Genomic DNA, 27439 nt, shown 5'->3' with positions numbered 1-27439 from the left:
TATAGCACACCATGTGAGGTTTAATGCTAATACTCCTATAGCACACCATGTGATGTTTAATGCTAATACACATATAGCACACCATGTGAGGTTTAATGCTAATACTCCTATAGCACACCATGTGAGGTTTAATGCTAATACTCCTATAGCACACCATGTGAGGTTTAATGCTAATACTCCTATAGCACACCATGTGAGGTTTAATGCTAATACTCCTCTAACACACCATGTGGGGTTTACTGCTAATACTCCTATAGGACACCGTGTGATGTTTAATGCTAATACTCCTATAGCACACTCCTATAGCACTGCATGGCTTATAATTCCATCAAAGAGGTAAAAAAGAGAAAAATTTCAATCAATTAAAAAATAAAACAAAAAGAGAGACTGTGAAACGAGTGCACAGAACACGAGGACACTAAAATAACGAAAAAGAAAAACGGGTGCAATTTATTACATAACTGCGTACCAGAATACATGACTTTCCCTCTTCCAGGAACATTTCTATTTCAGAGCAACAGGCACGCAGCGGAGAGAGAGAGAGAGAGAGAGAGAGAGAGAGAGAGAGAGAGAGCGGCGAGGCGCCGAACACAGAGCCGTGAAATTAATTACCGCACGACGCGTTCGCCCCGCGACGCGTTCGCCCCGCGGGGGAGCCAGACGCTCTCAGGCCGGGCCGCCACATTACTGCAGGCAGCACAGACGGGCGAGCGAGCGGGCGGGCGAGGGAGCGGGCGAGCCGCGGGGGGCACCTGCCCTGACGGGACGGGGGCCGGCCCAGAATAAAATAACCCACAGCGAAGAGCAAAGGCTGCCCAAACGCGGCCCCAGCCGCGCAGAGGAACGTTCTAGAAAACGACGCTTCTGAAGAGGAATGCTGGTGGAAAAGATTTGGGTATGGGAGGACGCGGGCACGTTGGTGCGTTGGTGCATGGGCACACCACTCGGCCGTGTCCATGTTCCGCGGGGCTCCCCAGGTTCGGGCGGGGGTCCGGGTCGGGTCGGGTCGGGTCGGGTCACAGCACCGGGGGTTTGTGGGACAGCTCCACACGGTCGTAATCGAAGCTCGCGTCCAAGCAGAACGGCTGGACCTCCTCAGATTCAGCCTGAGAGGAGGAGACAGAAACCCACGGCAACCCTGAGGGACTGAACCAGCACTGCAACGCCACACAGGGAACACTGCGCCCCCTGAACCAGCACTGCAACGCCACACAGGGAACACTGAGCCCCCTGAACCAGCACTGCAACGCCACACAGGGAACACTGCGCCCCCTGAACCAGCACTGCAACGCCACACAGGGAACACTGCGCCCCCTGAACCAGCACTGCAACGCCACACAGGGAACACTGAGCTCCCTGAACCAGCACTGCAACGCACACAGGGAACACTGAGCTCCTGAACCAGCACTGCAACGCCACACAGGGAACACTGAGCTCCCTGAACCAGCACTGCAACGCCACACAGGGAACACTGAGCTCCCTGAACCAGCACTGCAACGCCACACAGGGAACACTGAGCTCCCTGAACCAGCACTGCAACGCCACACAGGGAACACTGAGCTCCTGAACCAGCACTGCAACGCCACACAGGGAACACTGAGCTCCCTGAACCAGCACTGCAACGCCACACAGGGAACACTGAGCTCCCTGAACCAGCACTGCAACGCCACACAGGGAACACTGAGCTCCCTGAACCAGCACTGCAACGCCACACAGGGAACACTGAGCCCCCTGAACCAGCACTGCAACGCCACACAGGGAACACTGAGCTCCCTGAACCAGCACTGCAACGCCACACAGGGAACACTGAGCCCCCTGAACCAGCACTGCAACGCCACACAGGGAACACTGAGCTCCCTGAACCAGCACTGCAACGCCACACAGGGAACACTGAGCTCCCTGAACCAGGCGGGCAACAAACAGCACGTTCAGGAGGTCAGGATAAAATGAGCAGAAAATCACAGCCACAGCACAGAAAGGTAGGGCTGGGTCATACACTGCAACGATAATTATCAAATGCAATAACGATCTTATTGCATTTGGTAATAACAATAACGTATTACCATTCTTTTCCTCCTCTTCTCTTTAATTATACCTGAAACGGCAGTGAACAACCACGCTTCGGTGGTAGTGCTATATAAAAAGTGCTATATAAATGCAATGATTCATTCATTCATTCATTCATTCATTCATTCATGCATGCACAGGGCCTGCTGGCTGACACACAGGCCCGTTGGGAGGCGGTGTTACGGTGTCCTGATTGAGGCGTGCTCCCTCACCTGGACAGCGGGGCGTGGCTCCAGGTGGGGGCGGGGCTCCAGGTGAGGCCGCGAGCAGAGCTCCAGCCGGGTGTGTCGGCGGAAAGAGGGCGTGTACACGGGGGGGTCCTCTGCCACTTCCCCAGGGAGGGCAGCACCTCCAACAGAGAGGGGGATTACCGTGAGGGACGGTCCCTGCAGAGCACATCTTCACAGAGCGGGTACCCAAAGCACCCTGATCACATGACAACCAAAGCACCCTGATCACATGACAACCAAAGGACCCTGATCACGTGACAACCAAAGCACCCTGATCACATGACAACCAAAGGACCCTGATCACGTGACAACCAAAGGACCCTGATCACGTGACAACCAAAGGACCCTGATCACGTGACAACCAAAGCACCCTGATCACATGACAACCAAAGGACCCTGATCACATGACAACCTAAGCACCCTGGTCACATGACGAGGGCCACTCTCTTTCCAGAGAGCCTCCCAGGAGAGTAATGAGTCCTCCTTAACAATACCGAGTGAGACCAAAAAGACCCCCTGGCAGGCCAGGAGGGCAGAAGCCACAGGCTGTCATGGAAACGCAGAACATCACAAAGTGCTCCCATTATGTTTGTTGTTGTGGTACATGAGTGAGCCAGCAGCACCAGGGAACAGCAGGTGGGGTGGGGGGGGCAGGGAAAACAAATGGAGGGAAAGGCAGAATCATAGCACCATTTCATCTGCACTGAAAGGAACCAGCCACGTGCAGTACAGCCACCTCACCACCAGGGGCAGTAGAGAAGTACAATTTTGCCACACAAAGCTCAAGCAGCCAAACCAAGTCGCAGGCCCAGGGAACACTCCGGAAAGGGAACCCAGCGAACAGATCTGCACCAGCCACAGCCACACCACAGTCCCAATCGCTTCCCTTTTAGCATTAAATTTTGAAAGAAGACTGTAGAGCGGGGAGTGCTTAGCATGGCACACTACTGAAGAAGGAGAACGTAAATAAATTAAAAAGTGGGGATCATTAAATATTGACAGTCCCCCACAGCTCCCTCATACACACTGCTAAGGAACCTCCATTAGCACTTGGCAGCCATGAAGGTAATGGAAACCTTAATTAAACAACTAATTACTCTCTCAGTAGAGGCCATTAATTAAGAGGGTAGATGAGGAGTCCTTACAGCGGGTAGGTAGGGGCTGGTGGGGGTGTTGCTATATGGGGGGGGGGGGGCTAACACCCAGAGGGTTGCAGGTTCAAACCCCAGCTGAGAGGTGGCGAGGAGACGGCACAGTTCCGTACAGGCGCCTCCAGGTGAGGAGCGGTCAGGGAGAGATTTCACAAACAGGACCGCCCCGCGCGGGACCGTCTGCTACACGCAGAGCGCTGCGGTCCACCGCGGTCGGGCGGGCGAACGCGATGCAGAGCACGCCGTCTCTCCACAGCGTGATTAAAAAGATGGAGAGTCATTAAAAGTCCCCGAGTGACTGAGCGAAGCATCGCACGTGAGCAGCATCCCCGCCGAGGCGCCCAGGCCCTCCGCACGCCGTCCGCACGGAGCCCAACACTCCAGATCGATCGATCGCGCGCTGAAGGTAATTAAGACCGTCTCTCAGGCTCGGGACGCTTTCCTGCACGCTACCCTCGCCCTGTCGTCTGTGTGTTTCTCTGTTTCCGCAGCACGGCTGGAGAGGGTGAATAATCAGCCATGCTGATGAGGGGCAGGGTTCAGGACCGGGGGGGCCCCTCCCCAAACTCCGCGCCGGCTTTGAGTGGCGGCTGGCCGACAACGGTGGTGATTTTTACACGGCTTGACACAGACCTGGCGGCACCCCCACCGCCCCCCCCACGTACACACACACACACCCACACACCGCCTGACATTAGCATAAACCAGGGTTGATGAACCCCTCAGCCACGTCCCCCCACACCACACCCACCCCTGACATAGTGCATAAACACCCCCCCCACTACACACACACACCCACACACTGCCTGACATTAGCATAAACAAGGGTTGATGAAGCCTCCTCGCCGCCTCCCCACACACACACCCCCCCTGACATTAGTGCATAAACACACCCCCCCCGACCCTGAGCAGGATGTAGAGGGCAGCAGAGCGTCGGAAGGTATGTACAGGAGCCTATATGAGGAGGTCTTGGGGACGCTAATTTATTAAAGGTCGTGCCAGTTAAAGGCGTGTCTGGTCTAAGTGCAAGGCGAGCGCGTTCCGTTGTTTCCTTAGCGACAGCGACGGGCGCATTAAAGCATTAAAGCCCTGCCCCCGCATATCTGAGGTCAGCGGCTGCATTCGCACGCGCTCAGTATGCATAACGAAGGGTAATGCATTTAAATCAGCTGGAAGTGACGGCCCTAATCTGTAATAATACACACATGACATCCAGCAAACCGTGTTAGCTCAGGAGTGAACCTGGGATGCCATACACGCCGACGGAGAAAAATCTGCATCCAATCTGCATCTAATATCTGAAATGAATATATTTATTGCTAATATCTTCTGTTTTTTTTATTATTTATTTACCTTTTAAGCATTCTGAAAAGCTTTGTTGCTTGAGTAAAGAAACCACTCTCCGTGAAATAACATCACAAAGTCCAATCAATACTGCGCAGCAGAAATTAACTTTCCTATTTTAACTTCATAGGATTATTTATTTTAAAAATATTACTGTACAAGGATAATCTTCTTAAGTGTTTCAAAATATACTAAACGTAGGCCACGCCAAACATAAATACACAGGAGATCCTGTCATGCTTTTTCGGCATAAAAGGATTATAAAGATTTCAGATTATTAATACTTCACATTTTCATTTTTTCAAAGAGACCATTCTGATTTTTAGAAATGCAGTATATGTTGTAAATCATAGGGGCAATTCCAGTTGAACAGTCACATGGCCACTGAAAATTTTAACTAAAAATAAAGTTGCATTTCATGACATATTTTGCAGATTCAAGTGTAAGAAATAGAAGGATCTGCAGTATTTAGTCCACTATCAAAATAAAAATGAAGAAGAAACTTTGCTAAGACATCATTTCGACACATGCAGCTTGTACCTTCCCGGGCGCAGGGGTGAGGGGTGTGTGGGAGTGGGAGAGTGGGGGGTGTGGGATTGGGGGAGAGGGGCATCACAATGCATATAATCAAGGGGTGCAGGCAGAGAGTTGCATCTGATATCAATTTAAAGTGGAGGAAATCTGGTACTACTTAGCAACAGTCAACGGTTGCTCAGGTAAAAACAAAGGTAGGTAGTACAGGTGAGTACGAGTCCCACTCACGGTAAATATAACACCAGCAAGGCTGGAAACATGGCCCATGGTCCTTTATTTGAGTGTACAGTTACATAAAACTACATAACACAACGCAACACAACGCAACACAACGCAACACAACACAACGCAACGCAACACAACACAACACAACACAACACAACACAACACAACACAACACAACGTAACACAACACAACATAACATAGTGACGAGAACAGGCCGTTCAGCCCAACAATGCTCCTAACTAAGTTGTTATTATAAAGTGCAGTATTCAATAAAATTCAATAAAAGCTTTTTTTTATTATTAATTTAACTCGTGGGTCAAGTGGACTGCTGCAACCAAGTCCCAAAGCCTAAAGGGTGTTACCTTCTGTCAGACCATCCTCGCTTCGGCTGAAGTCTGAGAGATCAAGGTCGTTGTCCAACTGCAAAAATACATACAGAATGTGCATACATAAACAGAATGATTGAGAGCTCTTATAGTATGTTTCTGTTTTTCCAACAAGAGAAAGGAAAACCGGAAAGTCTCTCCCCTCTGTGCTGCAGTGTCTCCCTCAGTGCCGGTCCGTTCCCTGCTGAATTTTGGAGTTTTTTTATGCTCACATTAGGCTCTTCATAAGCTCGGCCCGTTCTGTGCACTGATAAGTAACTCATTCCAGCATACCTGTGGCCTCTCCTGAGATTTAAAGACCTGATCCCAGAATCCTGTTCTCCGAACTGCTTTCTAATGCTCAGCCACGCTCGTTAACACGTGCTCAGGTTTCACGTCCCCCAGGAAGCCCGGGTCTGGGCCAGCACAGAGGAGCGAGCGCTTTGAAGCGCCCTGCAGTCGCACAGACTCATTAGCTCACTCCGGGCTGGCAGCCTGAGCTGCACTCCGCAGAACAGCGGCACGCAGGTACATTAGCTCACCTGCAGCCGCACAGAGCTGCACACGGAGCTGCTCTCCCGTCAGAACAGGGACACGCAGCTACATTAGCTCACCTGCAGCCGCACAGAGCTGCACACGGAGCTGCACTCCCGTCAGAACAGCGGCACGCAGCTACATTAGCTCACCTGCAGCCGCACAGAGCTGCACACGGAGCTGCACTCCCGTCAGAACAGCGGCACGCAGGTACATTAGCTCACCTGCAGCCGCACAGGGAACTTGCTGCACTCGCCCGTCAGAAGGCGGCGCAGGTACATTAGCTCACTATTCAAACATTCCACAGAGAATGAAAGACCGAACGTCTGAACGATGGAACCAGCGATCTCTGTACCACTCTGTGTAAACAAGGACTGAATGGAGAGAGAAGCTGCATTCACACACCTACAGACAGGGATGGGAGGAAATATCACTGGCTTACCCATCGCTATACACACAGTTCTTCTTCATGAATACAGAGCAGAATTAAACCCTGGTTTTTTAAACTCTCCATACACAACTGTAATTTTATAAAATACGCACACTTGTATTTTATATACTATATACTGAATTTATACAGCCTATAATGTATCTACATACAGGCATGTATGTATAAGTGCATGTATGTGTGTGTGTGTGTAAATATACTGATAAAGTAATCAATTACTCACTGCATGGCCTAAAAACCATTTACTCATCTACAAACCACCTACTCATCTACAAAATACCAACTGATCTATAAACCAACTACTAATCTACAGAACGCTCACACATCTACAAACAACCCACTGATCTACAAAACGCCTACTTACTGGTTTAGTGAGGACAGACAGCAGAAGAAAGAAGGGAAAGGTTCAAAGGTCACAAATAAAGAGTGAGACAGAGAGCAGAAAGAGAGCAGGGGAGGTGTGTGTGTGGGGGGGGGGGGGGGGGGCAGAGTGAGGGGTTATTAAATCCCCTGGTAGTTTCAGGGCAGGACAGGGGCATTTCTAAGCCCCAGTCAGCCAAGCTAGCAGACGAAGGGAAGGGAAGGGAGGGGAATCCACAGGCCAGCGACCTCAGCCCGATCCGTGAGAAGCTCCCAGCTACCCAGCGCCTCTCCTCTCCTCCGCTGTCTCTCCTCAGCTCCACCTCTCCCTCCGCCTCTCCGTCCTCCCTCACTCTCGCAGACAGGATGGACGACGCCCCCTGCAGGTAAGGCGAGCAATGGCAGAAAAAGTAAGCGGGACGCGCAAAAAAATACGCCGTGTAAACATCACCACATCCACAACCCAAAAACCAGTGAAACACACAACCAGAGGCTCTCATCCTGAGCAATTTAACAGTGCGACAGAACGGAATTGCACTCATAACAGGCCACATGAGCGTCAGGGGTGAGGCCTGGGCTAACAGCTCCCCTACCTTGCAGACAGTGTACACACAGCCTGTCATTAACTGTAGTACCTGCTCACTGCCCAGCGGCTGCTTCTCCAGGGGGCCTGCCAGCAGGGACTCACCTGTGGACGGGAGAGAGACGGAGGCCAGGGAGTCCTCACAGGTGAGCTCTGTGGAGCTGCGGCAGAGCTCCAGGGCGGGGCTCACAGGCTGGTCCGGGGGCGTGGCTCCAGACCCCCTCCCCACCACAGCCATTCTGCATCACCTGACTCACCTGGGCCAGAGGAACAAAGGACAAGAGAGTGAGGGAGGAGAAGAGGTCAGGCACGATGGAGAAGACTGGCAATAAAGACAGCAAGAAAGAGGAAGAGAATGGGAGAGCACAGACCCATCACCACGGCACTCAGGCCAGAATGAGCACAGACCCATCACCACGGCACTCAGGCCAGAATGAGCACAGACCCATCACCACAGTACACAGGCACTCAGGCCAGAATGAGCACAGACCCATCACCACAGTACACAGCCACTCAGGCCAGAATGAGCACAGACCCATCACCACAGTACACAGCCACTCAGGCCAGAATGAGCACAGACCCATCACCACAGTACACAGCCACTCAGGCCAGAATGAGCACAGACCCATCACCACAGTACACAGCCACTCAGGCCAGAATGAGCACAGACCCATCACCACAGTACACAGCCACTCAGGCCAGAATGAGCACAGACCCATCACACAGTAAACAGCCAGTCAGGCCAGATGAGAAGACCCATAACACAGAAAGGCAGAATGAGCACAGACCCATCACCACAGTACACAGGCCAGAATGAGCACAGACCCATCACCGCAGTACACAGGCACTCAGGCCAGAATGAGCACAGACCCATCACCACAGTACACAGCCACTCAGGCCAGAATGAGCACAGACCCATCACCACAGTACACAGCCACCAGCCAGAATGAGCACAGACCCATCACCACAGTACACAGGCCAGAATGAGCACAGACCCATCACCACAGTACACAGCCACTCAGGCCAGAATGAGCACAGACCCATCACCACAGTACACAGCCACTCAGGCCAGAATGAGCACAGACCCATCACCACGGTACTCTGCTCAAGTCACAATTAGGAGGAGGCCGTTATGGCGACATTAAAAAGCCATAAACACCGCGGCACAGCGAGCGGGAAAACCGCGAAGCCGCCGCTGCATTCATCAAAAGCCCTCCTTCCGGGGAGACGGCACACCGCGGCGGCAGTAGGAGGGACAGAAACAGGTGCCATCGTACCCCAATTACTCTGTCCTATCAATTATACAGTACAAAAGAGGTAAATCTCCCCCCCGACTGCGCCTCCCGCCCCGCCCTACCCCAGGCCTCCGGGCGAGAGTGGAGGAGCCGAGCCCCCCCCCGCCACCGCGCTCCCCCCAGAAAATCTGTTTTCATGCTAAACCTGCATCTCGCTGAGCAACTAACATGAGATTATCCCCAGAGAGAATCGTCTTAGCAGGACATTTCTTATTATTTTGACTTGGGGGCAAGTTCTACCACTACACCAAAAATCTACCCCCCCCCCCCTCCACCACTTTCCTGTCCCTCTCCTCCCCACCCCCCCCCTCCAAAAAGACTCTGTACTCCTGTCTGTACTCCACATTCACAGTACAGTAGGGAGGGAGTGGTGTGCCGCTTGGTTCTAATGTTCTTCCAGAGAATCGCAGTCACACTGCTGCTCTGCTCGCTCTCTGCTTATCCATAAAAGACAGGAAGAGGGGAAAAGCACACACAGACATGTGCACACGCACACACACCAGCACCACACCACACACACACACAATACAATGACATCGTGAGTAACACACACAATAACACAGACAGTGCACACACGCACACACACACACACACAAATAAATAAATAAAAAGACATGTGCACGCACGCACGCACACACGCACGCACGCACACACACACACACCCACACATACATACATACATACATAAACACATACAAGCATGCACGCACACACACACATACATAAACACATACATGCACGCACATGCAGAAATAAACCCTCAGCCGCCCATGCGCTGCCGCACGCACACACACACACACACACACACACACAATGCTAATGACTGCCACACAGCTGCTTCAGAATCACATTCTCTCTCTCTCTCTCTCTCTCTTGGGGGAAAGAGAGCAGAAACAGCTGATGAAAAGCACACAGGTCTGGGGTAGGATAAAAAAATTAAAAAAATGTCCTCAAAGATCTCACACCTACGCCAGTTTCACCCTACCTCCAGCAATAGCTTAACTTCATACATGATTCAGGCTCCCAATGGACCGCACTGTGAATTATACTGACACTGCACACCACATCAATCAGGTACCCACGCCTATTCTATGTGAGCTGCATTGTTATAGCAACACAAAGAGTGATTCCTGGGTAAATACGAAAATCTCCTGCTAGATATGAGACCGTGTTGGAGTAATAAAAATGTGAAAAGCCAGGAGAACAGGCACTGTCACCGACTGCATGATCCCAACGGATAGGTACTGGGGTACCTGTTCACAGCTGTATAATTACAATGGGTTAGCCTCGTTTTGACTTCAAATTTATGTACGCTCAGAAATAGAGAAAAAACTTAAACCAAGAACACATTACTTATTGTTTACAGTTAATCATGTCACATTTATAACATAATATACAAGTCAACAATACTTTTGCATAATTAGTCAATGCCTGTGAAACAGTTTTATTAGTTGAAATAGGCACACAGCATTAAAAAAAATCTACTTCTGGTAAGGCCTTGAAAAACCTAATTTAATCAGCTCGATCTATGTTGTGGGCAAACTGCAGCTGTAAATGTTGACATCGGTTAAGGGTATTTACTAGCAAGCATCACTGACTTCAATCATCACAATACACCGGTGTTATTGTTCAAAGAAAACACAAGTGCAGCCGTGCCGATGCAGCCACCTGCTCCTGAGTGCAGTCACAGACAGTTAACCTCAAAACATCTGAAAGTCGCGGAAAAGTCAGCCAAGCTCACATATAGGTTACTGCCTAACCGACTGACTGACTTTCTGCAAACACACAACTACTTCAGATCCATTCCTCCAACGGAGACCAAACGCAGACCACTCGCGTAGCCTATATATTCTAACCAGTCAAGGTAAGACACAAGGTTAGTGTAACTGGGATTATAGCCAACTCGGTTTTAGCTCCGTGGAAAGTCATTTGAGTTTTGGCAAGCTAGCCTCTTTATGTAGGTAACACTATCTATATGTCATTAACAGTAACATGAATGCAACCTATTCGTCTTCATGTATGATAAGTAGCGTTACTGTGCTCAACGTGTACCAACGCCCCTTTACTACAGTGTCTACGTTAACCATTTGCTAGCCGGGTCTGTTGAATTCATCCTACACAAACATTTACACTTTCGGGCGTCTATATGTAGTAAACCATTTTTTTCTCGTGTTTTAGCTCACTTTTACTATGAACTGTTAACCATTTAAACGGTGCCATAGCTTCCAATCAAATTGGATTGATGACCAGCAACAGTGAAAGGTTTCTTGAACTTCAGCCTGACGTTTGGGTGTATCTAAGACTAGAGCTAACCGAACTTGCTAACCGAACGACAGCATCGGAAAGTGTAACAAACCCGCAGTACTCCACGATTATCTAAATCTGCCTGGCACAAATACGGCAATAGCCATGTACAACACATGTAACGCTAACTAGCCTACACTCGTTTTTAACTCGATGTTAACCAACGTTAACGTTATAGCTAACACTTGTTGATTCATCATACTAGCACTGTAGCTAGCAACAGGCATATCTAGTCTATGGGTCGGCAAACAAGTAGCGACTACAAAAGCAAGCTGTGTGTCCGCCCAATTTTTAAACTTCAAACACGGATATGAATTATTTACTTAATCTTTTAAACCTCCATACACATTTCTGGTTACTTTAATTATTTTTATAGGTCGTAGCGTTAAGTCTGTGATGATGACTTACTTTACCGTTCAAACCTCCCGGGTTCAAACATTCCCTCAGATCCAAGCAACGACGCCATCAAACAATGCATACTGGGAATTGGAGTTTTTGTGCTAACAATGATCTGGAGAAAAGACTACGTCCTCCAACGCGCAAGATTGCAGCTGTGATGTAGTATATTAAGCAAACGTTCCGGTGTTTGTGGTTCATGCCACGACGGCATAAAAACCAGAATGCATAAATTACGTCATGTTAAATTATTAACTTATACAGCTTTTTAAGATATCATGAATAGACACAAAATGTTGTACCTTTAACTTAATTATTGGTCGCCAGAAGCTTTAATTCTTCACAATTTAACAAAAAAGTTGTGCCATAACACGGCAATACATGATTTAAAAAGCTAATGGTGTCTTCACGATTCGTTTCCCCACACAGTTCTCTGCGCAGCATGTCGTTGCAGCTGGTGACTGCGGTGAACTGCGCAGGTCTGCTGCAGCCTGGCTGCTCCCTGCTGCAGCTGGACGGGTCCGTGTTCCTGTTCGGGCAGAAGGGCTGGCCCAAGCGGTCCTGCCCGACGGGTGTATTCGGCGTGCGGCTGAAGAAGGGCCAGCTCAAGCTGCGGGCCATCTCCTTCTCCAACGACTCCTGCTACCTGCCCCCGCTGCGCTGCCCCGCCGTCGCCCGCCTCGAGCCCCAGGGCGGCGACCCCGAGCGCTACCTCATCCACGGGGGCCGCACCCCCAACAACGAGCTGTCCTCCAGCCTGTACGAGCTGAGCCTGGACGGGCGCGGGTGCAACCGCAAGGTGACGCTGCGCTGCCAGGAGAGGGAGCTGTCCGGGGAGGCGCCGGGCCCGCGGTACGGGCACACCGCCAGCGTGGTGCGCAGCCGCGGCAAGACGGCCTGCCTGCTCTTCGGCGGGCGCTCCTACAGGCCGCCGGGCGAGCGGACCACCGAGACCTGGAACAGCGTGGTGGACTGCCCGCCGCTGGTCTACCTGGTCGACCTGACCTTCGGCTGCTGCTCCGCCCACCACCTGCCCGAGCTCGCCGACGGGCAGGCCTTCCACCTGGCGCTGTCCCGTGAGGACTGCGTCTACATCCTGGGGGGCCACACCATGGACTCCGACTCCCGCCCCCCACGGCTGTTCCGGCTGAAGGTGGAGCTCCTCCTGGGCAGCCCCCTGCTCACCTGCGAGGCCCTGGACTCCGGCCTGTGCCTGACCAGCTCCATCGCCACCCTCGTCAGCGGCGGCGGCGGCGGCAGTGGCTCCGCCCACGAGTACATCGTCCTGGGCGGGTACCGGTCCGAGTCGGAGAAGCGGCTGGAGTGCAGCCGGGTGGTTCTGGACGACAGCGGGATCCGCATCGAGCCGCAGGAGCCGCCGCCCTGGACCGGGGAGATCAGCCACAGCCGCACCTGGTTCGGGGGGAGCCTGGGGCCGGGCCGGGCGCTCATCGGGGTCCCCGCTCCCCCGGACGCCCACTGCTTCTACCAGGTGAGCTTCCAGCAGGACGGGGAGGGGGACGGGGAGGACCCCACGCAGGGCTGCAGCCAGGAGTCGACGGACTTCGAGGACTCGGCGCCGCTGGAGGACTCGGAGGAGCTGTACTTCGGCCGCGAGCCGCACGAGCTGGAGGACAGCAGCGACGGCGAGGGCGACACCTACAACGAGGAAGACGAGGAGGACGAGTCCCAGACGGGGTACTGGGTCAAGTGCTGCCCGGGCTGCCTGGTGGACCCCAACACCTGGGAGCCCTACTACTCCACCGAGCTGTTGCGGCCCGCCATGATCTTCTGCTCCAGGGGCGAGGAGGACGGGCACTGGGTGCACGCGCAGTGCATGGACCTGCCCGAGGTGCTGCTCGTGCGCTTCTCCCAGAACAGCAGCAAGTACTTCTGCCCCGACCACGGGGGCCTGCCCTGGCAGGAGGCACAGACCCCGCCCCGCTCTGCCCCGCCCCTCAAACGCACCCCCATGAAGAAGCAGCAGAAGAGAGCCCCCGTCAAGCTCAACATGACTCCGGCCAAAAAGTCCTTCCTCAGGAAGCTGTTCGACTGATGCTGGCCTGTAGATCAGCCACATGTTGTGCTATTCTCCCATTTGATCATATGTATGATCTTTTGTGGTGCCGGGGTTGGGGGGGGTGGGGGGGGGGGGGGTTGGGGCCAGGTTCCAGTGCATATTGAACCTAAGAGTATTATAGCATATGGGGGTATTGGTATTGTGAGTTATTATTAAAATTGTGATTTGTGTTTGTGTTTAAAATTAGAATGTCAAAGTGTCATTTAGTTTTTAAATTTTGCTTCTGTCTTGGCATGCTCAGTTCCTGACCAGTTTATTAAAGAGTTCTGTTTTTATTTCATTTTTTATTTTATATGGAACAGTTTTTGTTGGAAGAAAAACCTTGTGATGATCCAGAATAAATAAATAAATAAAGATTGTCAAATTAATTGCATTGCTAATTAATTGTATGTGTGTGTGAGTGAGAGTGAGAGAGAGGGAGGGAGGGAGAGTGAAACAGAGGACCATGTTTACAGTTTGTAAATGTACTGTTGGGGCAAAAAGAACAAATACAGAATTTTGAAAAGATATTACTGAATAGCAATTATAATCCTCAGGTTTTAAACATTTTGTGTGGGTGCAGTCCCAATGGTAAGAATGCAATCAGAGCCCTCCAGGCTAAAATATGTAATACACACCCGTACACAAAGACAGCATGAGTTTCTCCAAACTATGCTGTAGAGCTGCCAATCATTATAGAGGTTATTGACAGGTTAAGCTATAATACACTGTTTCAAATTATTTTCATAATACTACATTTTGCTGATTACATTTATAGCATTTAGCAGACCCTTTCATACAAAGTGACTTACAAATTTATATTCTTTTAGATGACCTGTCCAGGGTATTCCTGCTTCTTGCCCAATGCATGCTGGGATACGTTCCAGCAACCCCCGCCACCCTGACCATGATAAGTGGGTGTAGATAATGGATGGACATTATTTTACATACATCCATTTAAACAATTAGTCATATAGTGAGACAATGCAAGGTAAGTACTCTGGGGCATACCTGAGAATGAAGACTTAAAGCTACAGTTCCCTAACCATGCTATACTGGCACCCCACTGACAAAGTAAGGACCTCGTTTGTGTCTAGCATGCCTTGTATTTTTGTATGACCTTTGTGTGCTTGTCTGTGGATGTGAATTAAGTGCAAAATAAATAGCTATTTCTGTGCTCAAAGATAATTGTATTTATTGTTTCATCAGACAGCAACAAAATGTGTTTTAAAAAACAAGTCAAATAACATTTACCATTATAAAAACATTTCAAAACATAAACCAGTGCTTTAGAATAAAATGAAAACATTTTGATTAAGGACCTTGGCAGCAAAAAACAAACTGCTGTACTACAGTAAATCAATCAGACGGAATAGTGTATTATTTAAACATGAGTAAAAAAATGACATAAAATAATATTGCAGAGATGTAATTGCATGAGCAGTTGTGTAAACTCCTTCTTTCTGGTGCAAAAAAACACAAAAATTAAACCAATCCCCAAAAGGTACCACAGAATCACAAAACTGAAATAAAGCTGTACAGTACAATGATCAGCTGGCTTTCTCCCACACGTGGCATGTGGTGTCCGAGCATTAGTGTACTTATATAATGTGAATAAAAAATACTAAAAAGATGGAATGCTGAATTAATATTCATCCAGATCCACGCAAAATTCTAGCATCCCTTTCCCCCTTTTCAATGAATCAAATTCAACTGCAAAACATCATCAAATATTTAACACTTATCAGCAATATAAACATGAAATTAGTACAGAAGAGGATATTATGCTGGGCTCGTTCCTTGTAAACATAATGTTTTAAATGTTTTTTTTATTATTTTTTGTCATATTCATACTTATATAATTCTTACACAAGCCCCAAAGACTATTAAGACATTTTTTTTAGATTTGCTTGACGCTACTTGCAAAAAAGTTCCAGAGTTAAAAAATGACAAAAAAGTCACATTAAAAAAATATCACCACCGACAAAACGGCAGACTCAGACAACGCAATAAAAAGTTCCTTCTAACATCTTCTTTTAGTCTTCACTCTCACTTCCTCGCTTCACTTCTCCCACAGGTCCCCCCCCCCTCCCAGCCGCCAAATAAAAAGGGGCAGCTTTATTCAGACTGGAAGGGAGGGGAAAAAAATCAATTTTGGAACGGAATGAAAGTGTGAGCGAGGCAGCAGCTGAAGGGGCGACGTTTGAATGAAACGCGCCGTCACTCTCCGAACGCCGCTGACGGGCGACAGACTGTCTCCGGGCCTCGGAAGGCAGACGGCGAAAGTTCACGCGCGAGGTCCACGGCGGGGAAATAAGGACACCTGTTATTACTAACGTTTCCCTCACACAGAACCAGAGCCGCAATTTAATGAGAGGAGAAAAAAAAAACCCATTGCCCTCCGCAGGAAACCCTCCATTTATAACATTTAGCAATAAACATATTCTCCCGCTAATTAACGAAGGCTCCTTTATTTCGGAAATAGAAAAGTAGAATGGTCTCATTCTCCCGCTATGAATGCCTAAACCTATAAGGAGATTTCAAAGTCATTCTGCTCCACGGGACCCCAATGCCAGGCACTAAAGCAATCATTTTTCCTCGCGCTCATGAAACAAAGACAATTTGAGTTTCTGTAATTCCATTTCTTTCCTGACCCAGTGATAAATTAATGCAGAAGTCATAAAATGTATGCTCCTTTAACACAATTACCTGTCCATGACTTACAATGCTTTCATCTTTTCCCATAAATAACCTTTCTGTTTAAATTCATGAATGTGTCTCAGCCAAGCAGTACAATAAACTACCCAATATTTCACTGGGAGTAAAAAAAATACAATTTCAGACTTTCATATGCACAAGGAATACAATAAAGTATTGTCCGACAAGGACCATCCGAACTGGTTAATTGTAACAATGTTTTTCCTTTTTCAAGTTTTTTTTTTCTTGAAAACATGAACTTGGAGAAACTAGCAAGAGTGAAAACCACATTATTTCTCTTCTTTGACATTAAATAAATCAATCAAAACAAATGAAACAAAGAAATACTCATTTATCACGCAAAAAGAAATCTATCATAATAAAAAGAAACAGAACGAACGGCTCCATTAAAGTGTGTTCTCTTTCCTATTAAAAGTGTTATATAGACTATGCAGGAGCCTCGTCACATTAGACCTCTGTGGGTCCTGCAGGCACTTAAAGCCACTTAGAGTAAATTAAATCACCAGCCACAATGAAACCTTTCTCACCATAAACCGAGCAGCCCTGAGAGGCAGTAATACTCATGCGACGCTGAGAAGGTAAATTCCATTTCTGCAATAAATGCAGAAGGAGTGCTCACAGAGCGACACACAGAAATCGCTTCGAAAAAACATCTGCAAGTCGAGTTTAGCAAAAACAAAAAAATAAAACGGCTTAACCCATTTCGTTTCCTTCTCAAAAGTCCAGTGAGTCGACGGGATCGGGATCGGGATCGGGTTCGGGGTCGGGTTCGACTTCGCCGTCGTCGAGGTTCTCCGCCGGGTCGATGGTGGCCTGCAGGGCCTTGGCGGAGTTCCTGTGGGCCTCCATGAACTTCTGCAGGTACTTGGAGGTGTAGAGCCAGTGGTGCTTCAGGATGTCCTCCAGCTCGAAGCTCTTGGACTGGCGGGCGTTCATCTTGCGGAAGCGGCGGAACAGCTTGTTCCCGGACTCGTTCCCCTCGCTGGCCCAGGCGCCGATGGAGCCGTCGCGCTCGATGATCTCGGGCACGTGCGCCAGCGTCTTGTGCAGGTAGTTGGTGATCTTGCCGTCGTAGCGGTGGCGGAAGGTGGCGGCGAGCAGGTCGGCGAAGCGCTGCGAGTTGAAGCTGTAGCGCAGCAGCTGGTCGGGGCACTCGCGGGCGGGGCAGGTGGAGCGCCAGACGGGCTTCATCTGCAGGTAGAGCTCCATCAGCTCGCGCAGGGCCTCCCGCCGCTCCTCGCCCGGCACCAGCTCGCACACGGCCGCCGCCGCCTCCCGGGTCATCAGCCGCCGCGCGTAGTTCCCGTTCATCCGCATCACGGGCTTCAGCTTCAGCTTGTTCCTCAGCTGCTTGTCCAGCGTCGCCCGCCAGCGCCGCCGCTCCTCCCGGCCCGGGGGGGCGCCGCCGGCCCGCAGGTGCACCTGGCCGATCTCGTCCTGGAACAGCTTGTAGAACTCGGCGGCGTTGCCGATGTCGCAGTGCAGGGCGTCCATGGTGGGCTGCGTCTCCAGGAAGGGCTTGGCGGACACGCCCTTGACGCGGTCGCGCAGCTCGTCGGCGGACTCGCCGTACGGGTTGGTGCGCCACAGCTCGTAGCGCTCGGCGTTCTCCCGGTGGCTGCGCGTGACGGCGTGCAGCACCATGTTGTGCGAGGCCTGGGCGCGCGTGGCGTCGCACAGCGTGCAGACGTAGGTGGAGCCCGAGGCCTCCAGGCCCTCCATCTCGCGCACCATCTTCTCGTCGTAGCCCGTGCCGCGGAAGTGGAAGCGGAAGGAGCGCGGCAGGCCGCCCACGGGCAGGATGAGCCGGCTCTCCTTCATGGCGTCGCGCTCGGCCACCACGGGCCCCAGGATGGCGGTCAGCGTCTCGTGGTCGGACTCGTCCACGAACATCAGGCAGAGCGGCCGGCAGCTGAGCTCGGAGTTGGGCTTGGGCTCGCGGAAGAGCGTGACGTCCGCCGCGGCGCCCTCGGGCCGCACCGACACCGACATCACGGTGAAGGAGAAGCGCACGGCCTTCTCCGGCAGCGCCGGCCCGCCGCCGTGCTTCTCGCTCACGTCGCCCATGCCGTCGCACGACTCCTTCACCACCACGGAGAAGCCGGCGGTGCAGGCGCTGTCCTCCAGGCCCTGCTCGCGCAGCCCCTCCACGATGTCCTCCTCCAGGTCCTTCAGCGCCGCCGCCAGCGCCACGTCGTAGCGGAACCGCCGGGCGATGGTCTCCGCCGGGGAGTCGTCCACGGACGCGGTCCAGCCCGACAGGCCGTCCACGATGCCCACGGCGGTGGCGCTGGACACGCCGCGGAGCGCCGGCTGCCACTCGAAGGGGTGGTAGCCGGGCAACAGCTCCTTCTCCGCGTTGCGCAGCGCGTGCAGGGGCTGGAAGATCTGGCGCCCACTGGTGGCCTTGACCGTGCGGTACATCTTGTGGTACTGGCTGCAGCTCAGGAAGGTGTTGACCCGAATAGCCAGACACACCGCAGGGTGCAGCCCAAACCCCCGGCCTGAGGGAGGGAGGGAGGGAGGGGGGGGGGGTGAGAGAGAGAGAGAGAGAGAGAGAAGATAGAGGGAGAGAGAGGGAGGGAGAGAGGGAGAGAGAGAGAGAGAGAGAGAGAGAGAGAGATAATGATTAATATTTTAAAATTACCACTTAATACGAGGCTCTGCTCATCTATATTTCAGCTCCATTTGAATTTTTCACTTGTTATTTCAGAAAACGCTTTGCCAAAATACAGCTTGTGTGTGTGTGTGTGCGTGTGTGTGTGTGTGCGTGTGTACTCCTGCCAGAAAGCCGAATTGTGGATTTGAATTTCATGAACTGAGGACGGCTAATTTGGACACCAGGCTCATTCAGGAGCGGAGATGAGCTGCGTGAGGCTAGCAGCGCAGTCTATTCCCGCCTGAGAAACGGTGTGTGACACCAAAACCAGCATCTCCTTCGTTAAGTTTTTTTATTCGCGCCGTCAGTATTAAAATGACTGTCGTTAATACTCTTTTGTTTGTATTTAATTATAATTATTTGTGGTCCTTGCGGAGGTAATTAAGCTGGAAATGTGTTTGTCTGTTTAAAATTTTAAGTGCCATTGTTGTTGATGACACAGTCAAGATCCGCCTAAGGGACTCCTTGTTTTGCATTTGTTTCCAGATGATTGTCGTTCACATTTTGGCAGAACGCACTTACTGTGCATCATGTCAATAAAGCACTTGAATTGAAATGAGAGAGAGAATGAAAGAGAGAAAGAGAAAGACTTGAATTCAGATGAAGTGCTAACAGCACGAAGGCAGTTTGTCGCTGTGATGGTTAGCATCCCTTCAAGGACGTTTACAGGCTGTTTTTCAAGGAAAACCGACCAAAAAAAACAACAAAAAAAAACAAAGAAAAGGTACAGATAATTACAGCAGTGACAATATTTCCCCAGGAAGTTGTACCTTTGTAATGACTACTCCTGCCAACGGCAGAACGGGGGGTTGAAGTCGAGCAAGCTGCAGGCTTTCTGTGTTGGTGTGAGATGACAACAGAACTCCAGCTGGCCTGTCTCCTCCCCGGGGGGGGAGCAGGACTGCCCCATTTACCGTCACCCAGCCCCCCCCCCTCACCCCCCTCAGCAGACGCGAGCCGCTCTCCTGTTGTTTTGATCTGAACAGGCTTCTGACGAGCCGTGTTGTTTTGAATTAGGAAGCCAGCGAAAGATGGAGAGCGGGGGGGGGGGGGGGGGGGTGGGGGGCAGTCTGTGTTTTTTTCGGTCAGCTGCGACGCATGATGAAAAATTTGTTCAGATTGTTCTCATTTTTTATTGTTGCTGTTGTTGTTGTTACTTCCCCGCCCCCCGTGCCTCAAAGCATTCCATCAGTTGTCAACCAAAAAATAAATAAATAAATGAAATGAAAATTATACCGGATAGTCAGTGTGCACTTATAAAAGCAGCAGGACGACAACAACAAAAGACTTCCAGGACACAACATAAAGCAAAAAAAAAAATAAAAAGAAAGAAAGCAGGGAAAAAAAGGGGAGAAAGCTCAGAAAGGAGACGAACGTTCCGACGTTGCCGTAGGAACGGCGGGGCGGCTGTACCTTGCATCATGGCCTCCAGCTCGTCGGCCTGCCGGTGCTCGTTCCCCGCCCGCAGCGCCAGCAGGAAGAGGGTGAGGCAGACGGACTTGACGTCCCCGCCCTCCTCCTTCTCGGCGAAGACCTTCACGTGGGCCTTCAGCTCCTTCAGCCGGTGCTTCTGGGCGCGGCGGGTCAGCGACAGCAGGTGCTGCCGGGGGCGACCGCCCTTGTTGACGGGCTGGTAGCAGTCGAAGCCCCGCCCCTTGAGCGTGCCCCCGCCCTCGCCCTCGCCCTCGTGCCCGTGCCCCTCCTCGCTGTGGGCGAGGCAGTGCGCCCCGTACGCGTCCAGCCGCACCCCCTCCTCGCAGTCCTGCCGGGGGCACCGGAGCCGCAGGCCGCGCAGCACCTCCAGGAAGGCCTTGGCGGGGGGGGCGAGCTCGGCGGGGGGGCAGGGGAGGGCGCAGGCGGGGCAGCGGGGGCCCAGGGCGCGGCCGTACTTCAGGATGCAGGTGCGGCAGAAGAGGTGGCCGCAGGGCGCCTGGACGGGCTCGGCCAGCAGGTGGTCGCACACCTGGCAGGTGACGGCTCGCAGGAAGTCGGACGGGAGCGGGTCCTGCAGGAGCTTGGCGCTGAGGTGGACGCTCCGGCAGCGCGTGATGTTCTTCACCCACAGCGCCCTCTGCAGGCCGGGCTGGCGCCAGGCCCTGCCGCCGGGCGCCCGCTCGCACCCGGGCCTCCGGGCCCCGCCCCCGCGGTCCTGGGGGTCCGCCTTCGCCCTCTTGGCCGGGTGGGGGGCGGCCCGGGGCGAGCGGCATCGCTTCCGGCCCCTCTGCTTGAAGGAGGCCTTTTTGGGGTGGCAGAGGGGGCAGTGGGCGGAGTGGGGGTGCCACTGCGGAACCCGGGTTCGGGAGAAGCAGCAGAACCCCCCGCCCCTGATGGCCGCCTTCCAGCAGCGGTGGCAGAAGAAGGGGGGGTGCACCGTCTCCTGGTCCCCCCCCACGTCCACCTTGAACACCTTCAGGAGGACCTCCGGCCAGCTGGTGGCCTTGCACCCCATCCTCCGCAGGGACATCCTGCTGGCCTCGTCCAGGACCCCCTGCACCTCGTGCTCCGGCCCCCCCTTCGCCTTCACCCAGGCCAGGCCACAGAGCCGGCACAGGCTCCTGTCCAGAAACAAACAGGGAAAAACAAAAACACTTTGAGTCTTCCTTTTTCTCAACTACGCTGGCTGAGAATCTTTTTGTTTCCTTTTAGACAGACTAAAATGAGTTTCCACTCCCGCAAAGTTAATTTGCTGATTATTGATCCACGACTAAGAAGATCTGAGCTGTGTCTGTTTTTTTTTTCTTGTTTTTTTTTTATAGTTGGTTTTGTAATTAATAATCTAACGATTGCGACTTAATGGGTGGAGTGGAGAGTTATATCACCACAGTGGAGAGGTGAGAGGCCTTGTTATCTGAGACTGACTGTGGTGTGGAGCGGGGAAAACAGCTCGCTATCTGACGCCTTAATCAAACAATTCATCACTCGAACGCGAATCGAGAATCACTGATGCATCCGCGATCCCTCATGTACCTGAGATTGATTCATTCATAACTCCCTCGCCATGGGGAGCAGAAGCGGGTAAAGTAACTTTCTAAAACACTTTAATCCTTTAGGCACCAGCAACATTTCTGCGGTTTCCGCGGAGTTGAAGAATTGTGTGTTTTCATCAACAGTCGGCACAAAATATTTATTTTGAAATGACTGCACATTCTGCTGAGCAACATGGCTCTTAGACCTACCGAAGTGCTTTTAGATTTTACCAGCGTTTAGAGCAAAGGTGCTTTAAATATGTGACTGCTCCAGAATCAATCGGCAGGAAGACACGACAGTGAGCAGGTTCTGTACCTGAGACACACCTGGTGTTCTGTATAATCCCCACAGTACCTGAGACACACCTGATGTTCTGTATAATCGGGGCGACATAGCTCAGGAGGTAAGACCGATTGTCTGGCAGTCGGAGGGTTGCCGGTTCAAACCCCGCCTTGGGGATGTCGAAGTGTCCTTGAGCAAGACACCTAACCCCTAACCCCTAACTGCTCTGGCGAATGAGAGGCATCAATTGTAAAGCGCTTTGGATAAAAGCGCTATATAAATGCAGTCCATTTAATCCCCAGAGTACCTGAGACACACCTGGTGTTCTGTATAATCCCCAGAGTACCTGAGACACACCTGATGTTTTGTATAATCCCCAGAGTACCTGAGACACACCTGATGTTCTGTATAATCCCCAGAGTACCTGACACACACCTGAGGTGATTCATGTGGGTGTCGATCTCCAGGAGCTTCATGTCGACTCGGTGGGCCGCCCCTTCCACCACCTCCTTGGCCTTCCCTCCCAGACAGAGCCTCATCACGCTGCTGGCCCCGCCCACCTCGGACTCCGCCCACTCTTGCTCCGCCTTCCCGGGGGGCTGGGAGAGCGCCGCCCGGGGGGGCGGCTGCCCCCCTAGCGACCCCTCGGCCGGCAGCGGCGCCTTCTCCATGGACTTGACCCGGAAGAGCTTGAACTTCCAGTTGGAGAAGTTGGAGTAGGGGTGCCGGAGCTCATCGGGCGCCGAGCGCAGGGGGGGGTCTGTCTCCATGGCGTCAGCGTAGCCTCAGGTCCTGCTGGGGAGGAGGAGGAGGAGGAGGAGGAAGAAGAAGAGGAGAGAGTTTCATCATGTCTTGACAACATGTAAAAGCTAGCGCTCAAAAGCGAGAAACAGAAAGCACAACCTTTCATTTCTGAAATACGCGCGCAAGCTAGCGTCTTTTACCTGGTGCTGTGCAAAGCAGGTCACGGGACACAAGCACACCTGGCTTAGAAAAAGATCAAACACACCACGCCGGTTCTGACTAACGCAACGTGTTGCAATCAGCGTTTCAGCATTCACTGTTACACTAGTCAAAATTCCAACTGAACTTTCTAAAATTCTTTTACAAAAGTCACAGGAATGACGACACTCTCTCTCGACTCGGCGCCTGTACAGAGATTTTTTCCCTTTTTTTTCCTTTTTTTTTTTTTGCTTGGAGTGAACATGAGTGACACACAGAGCGGGGAACAGCTTGCGCACCCAGAGACTCCAACCGGGGAGGCGGAGATGGGGGAGGAGACGGAGCTGGCGCTCGTAACGCAGAGGTTGCGCGGGTTCAAATCCATGCGGGCACAGCTGTTGCGCTATTGCGAATGTCAGTGAGACACACGGGGGGGGGGGGGAGGGGCGCAGCTTTTCAGAACCAGACCAGGTGTGTCCTGCTTTCCTGTACTTCACTGCCTAACCCCCCCCCAGGAGCCCCTCTGTAGTGGCGTTCATGCTCACGCTTGACCTCTACAACCCACAGATATCCAACACGGGACGACTGGGCCTCCAGTATAACGCGTGACTTCCAAAAGTTCATATTAGCCCGGTGTCTCCCCAGGCCGGGAGCAGCCGTGCCCCTCGGCTGGGGGGCCGAGCTCGGGGGCCAAACGGACGGCTTCTCCCCGCTCCCGCGGCTGTCAGTCCGGCATTCCGGAGCCCATTCCCAGAAACAGGGCCGGAAGACCGAGATTCCGCACGGCACGGAACATCCGAACCGGCGTTTAACGGGAGAGGACCGGGGGGGTGACAGGGGGGTGGGGTGGGATAAAACAGAGAGAGACAAAGCAAACGGTAGAAACGTGCTGACACGGCGTAGTGACTGAGTACAGATCACAGGCTGCCCGGGCAGAATATTAGCGGGGAGCAGAAGGACTCCACGTCCTGCAGGACCCAGGAGCAGGCCCCAGGACCGGCCTCTCCATCCATCCCATTAAAGCAGGAGCGGCCCCCAGAGCCCCCCCCCCTCCTTTCTGCACCCTGCCACCCTCAGGCCACAGAAAACCCAACACTGAAATGCTACCATGACTACCATCATTCCACCCCCAGCCCCCTTCTTTAAAAGAATTCAGTCAATCAATCAATTATTTCAGTAGCCAATCAATAACTCCGGTTTAATCGCCTTACCATGATGCCTCCTCCGCACACGCATAGCGTCATGAGTTCTGTCCCAGAGCTGTCCTCCCTGAGCTGACTGTCCTCTCAGCGCTGTCCCACCTGAGCTGACTGTCCTCTCAGAGCTGTCCCACCTGGGCTGTCCTCCCTGGACTGTCCTCTCTGAGCTGTCCTCCCTGTCCTCCCCTCCCTGGACTGTGTCCTCCCTGGATTGTGTCCTCCCTGGACTGTGTCCTCCCTGGACTCTCTCTCTTATATAACGCAGCTTCACTCCAGGCACTGCTGTCTGGCTCTGCTCTCCCGTCAACAGCCCACAGCTGAGCCCATTCGAGGCTGTGTCATCTGGCCTCTTACCTTGTTTGTGTGTCAGCTGGCATCTGCTCCCCAGGGGAGAAGGGGGTGGGGGGTCGAGGGTCGGGTGGGGAGGGGGCAGGGGACCGAGGGGAGCGCTGAGCTCAGAGTCGGCAGCCTCGATGTACGTCAGTCTGTTCCTCAGTGTCACCGCGTCGGCGATTTGGATCCGTGTCAATCCTGGGACTGGGATGATGCGCCACTCGTATTTATACCATCGCCTCGGGGGGGTGGGGGGGGGGGGGCAGGGAGCCCCTGGCAGCTGGGGGCCCCCAACCACCTGAGCTGTGGGTAAGGAGATAAATACCGGAGATAACGGTGTGTCCCCCTTACCCAGCCCCCCCAAAACCACCACTGCCACCTTGCCCCCAAAAACACAGTACAGCACCCCTCAGCTGGGCTACCCCCACATACATGTTCCCTCAACCGCCACACCTCAACCAGGTGCCCCAACTCCCCGAGAGGGAGGGAGGGAGAGAGAGAGAGAGAGAGGGAGGGAGGGAGGGAGGGAGGGAGAGAGAGAGAGAGAGAGAGAGAGGGAGGGAGAGAGAGGGAGGAGGGAGGGAGAGAGAGAGAGAGAGAGAGAGAGAGGGGGAGGGAGGGAGAGAGAGAGAGAGGGAGAGAGAGAGAGAGGGGGAGGAGGGCAGAGACGGTTTTTCTTTTTGTATTGTACATATTATGATCAACAAAGGGAAGAATCCTTTAAAAATATAAACATTATTTTCCCCAACATCCAAAATATTGGTGACAATGAAAAATGGTCTGTTATATTAAGAGAAGGGCCTACAGCCCCACAAGCAGCCAGATATGTAACCACAAGCCACAGGATGAGGGACACAAACACGCTCTGCACCATATATACATTTAACAAATGTATTCATTTACGATTGTTATATTGTTGACCTATTTTTTTTAAAAGGTCATTTACCATAATTAGTCTTTTTTTAAGCCATACTATATATATTTCTTTATATTAGAATAAATGTATCATTTTGTTCTTCACACCTTAATTAATGTTATTTCTATTTTTACACTAAGCGAACATATTTATTAGTGTGGTTGCCTTAGCAAAACACACTATTATTATCGCACATATTATTTATTTATTATTATTCCACCCATTTTTTGGACCGCTACTCCTCCCACAGTTTTCGCACCACATACACGTGCAATATGTCAAATTGAGCAGCTTGATCGGGAATCGCGTGATATTACTTTGTGGAAAATGTCGCTGGACGGTTTTTGAGAAATATTACTTTTTTTGTCCAATTTTTCCCATTGAAAATGAATGGGGACTGTGAAGCCATACATATGTGAGTTATGAAGTTACAGCATTGGTCGGCTTTGCACGTGATGCAGTCCGCTCTACGTTTTCAAAGGGTTTACTGGATATTCAGAACCAGAACATGGTGCATATCTCCTTTTTGTCGTAATTACAGAAAACACACATTCGTAAACCTCGAATGCTTTACACCACAATTTAGATAAGACCTTGACGAAGACGTACATGCACGGATTGTGTTGTTCAAACAAGGTTTCCTGGCTACTTAGCCACCAGAAAGGATATAGCTGAATGCGGAAGTGAACGCGATAAAACGGTATTCCAAATGCAAAATTACAAATGAAAACACTGTCAGCCAGGTATATCAGCAAACATATGGCTTAGGCATACCCAGAAGTCCTCAATAATAATAGTATTTCACAAAATATTACGCAAATTCGTTGACGTTTCGTCAGGTGCAGCGTCTTTGAATGCTAGTGCTAACAGAGTGAATGCATTCAATGCGATGACGAGAAAACTTTCGGTTGACCTAAAAACTCTCTCCTACTGAATGAAAGAATTCTCAATCAAGCCAGACTGTACTAAAAAGTGCAACAACGCCGTCAACAACACGTGTGCAGCAGCTTCTGGTCCGGTCTTACTTCAGTCCGGTCTTACTTACATAGTGTGGGGGCGGGGGGTAGTGGTAGTAGCCCTGCGCATAGCAGTTACATAAGTAGTACTTCAAATTCAAACTGCAAATAGAATCTGGAAATATTTGCATTCTATTCCCTGGCTGCTCCATTTCCCCACTCGCGTTATGTTGGGATGATAATTATGGGGGATATTTCATCTTGTGAGATTTCCACATTAAAGTCACAGTGCATGAGCTCACACAGATTTCATCTAATCTACAGCGGTTCACAGCTCGGCCAGTCACCTGACCTCTCCCAACCGTTTCCATGACGCCAGGATGCCCAATGATGGCCACGCATTTTTGAAATTTGAAATGTGGTTGCAGATGATCAAGGCAGGACTGTGTGCCTTTGTGAAAGTTGTATATTAACTTTGGCACTTCTAAGAGTCACGTCCAGCAGGTCCGTGCGGAGCAAGGCTGAGGCTCTGGATGTTCCTTCGTCTTCACAGTCACAAGCTGCAGTTCTG

General features: G+C 51.6%; 3 protein-coding genes across 5 annotated transcripts; 1 reads left to right on the top strand and 2 right to left on the bottom strand.

Annotated features, from left to right (window-relative positions):
- Positions 1-424: 424 nt before the first annotated feature.
- On the bottom strand, positions 425-11978 carry iftap (intraflagellar transport associated protein). Of its 3 annotated transcripts, none has more exons than XM_064312999.1 (6): positions 11850-11978; positions 7948-8099; positions 7509-7639; positions 5915-5972; positions 2280-2416; positions 425-1106 (listed from the first exon to the last, which is right to left on the bottom strand). In XM_064312999.1, exons 2-6 carry the CDS (start codon positions 8078-8080, stop codon positions 1017-1019), a joined length of 549 nt encoding a protein of 182 aa, XP_064169069.1. In that variant the 5' UTR covers positions 8081-8099; positions 11850-11978; the 3' UTR covers positions 425-1016. The 3 variants fall into 3 exon arrangements, with proteins under 3 accessions (XP_064169069.1, XP_064169070.1, XP_064169071.1); XM_064313000.1 differs by having other exon boundaries at positions 11855-11955; XM_064313001.1 differs by lacking the exon at positions 11850-11978 and adding an exon at positions 9002-9096.
- rag2 (recombination activating gene 2) lies at positions 10759-14247 on the top strand. The gene is made up of 2 exons (XM_064312998.1): positions 10759-11001; positions 12267-14247. The coding sequence occupies exon 2, from the start codon at positions 12280-12282 to the stop codon at positions 13891-13893; it is 1614 nt and encodes a 537-aa protein (XP_064169068.1). The 5' UTR covers positions 10759-11001; positions 12267-12279; the 3' UTR covers positions 13894-14247.
- An 849-nt stretch (positions 14248-15096) lies between these two features.
- On the bottom strand, positions 15097-23286 carry rag1 (recombination activating 1). Its single transcript, XM_064313400.1, has 3 exons — positions 22958-23286; positions 20687-21828; positions 15097-19118 (listed from the first exon to the last, which is right to left on the bottom strand). The coding sequence occupies exons 1-3, from the start codon at positions 23191-23193 to the stop codon at positions 17329-17331; spliced, it is 3168 nt and encodes a 1055-aa protein (XP_064169470.1). The 5' UTR covers positions 23194-23286; the 3' UTR covers positions 15097-17328.
- Positions 23287-27439: the final 4153 nt, after the last annotated feature.

Source organism: Anguilla rostrata, chromosome 16 (assembly GCF_018555375.3).
Source record: "Anguilla rostrata isolate EN2019 chromosome 16, ASM1855537v3, whole genome shotgun sequence".
NCBI classification, from domain to species: domain Eukaryota; kingdom Metazoa; phylum Chordata; class Actinopteri; order Anguilliformes; family Anguillidae; genus Anguilla; species Anguilla rostrata.
Note: the sequence above shows the minus strand (reverse complement) of the source record. Positions and strands in the feature narration are given on the sequence as shown.

Bases quoted from the DNA above. Each gene is read 5' to 3' on its own strand.
- iftap (XM_064312999.1), bottom strand. From the start codon at position 8,080: ATGGCTGTGGTGGGGAGGGGGTCTGGAGCCACGCCCCCGGACCAGCCT. The intron at 5,973-7,508 runs GTCGCTGGCCTG...GTATTTTTGCAG, and splicing joins TTCTCACGGATCGGGCTGAG to TTGGACAACGACCTTGATCT. The intron at 2,417-5,914 runs GTAACACCCTTT...TCTCTGTTGGAG, and splicing joins CGAGGATGGTCTGACAGAAG to GTGCTGCCCTCCCTGGGGAA.
- rag2 (XM_064312998.1), top strand. From the start codon at position 12,280: ATGTCGTTGCAGCTGGTGACTGCGGTGAACTGCGCAGGTCTGCTGCAG.
- rag1 (XM_064313400.1), bottom strand. From the start codon at position 23,193: ATGGAGAAGGCGCCGCTGCCGGCCGAGGGGTCGCTAGGGGGGCAGCCG. The intron at 21,829-22,957 runs GTGTGTGTCAGG...GTTTCTGGACAG, and splicing joins ACCCACATGAATCACCTCAG to GAGCCTGTGCCGGCTCTGTG. The intron at 19,119-20,686 runs GTACAGCCGCCC...TCCCTCCCTCAG, and splicing joins GCTGGAGGCCATGATGCAAG to GCCGGGGGTTTGGGCTGCAC.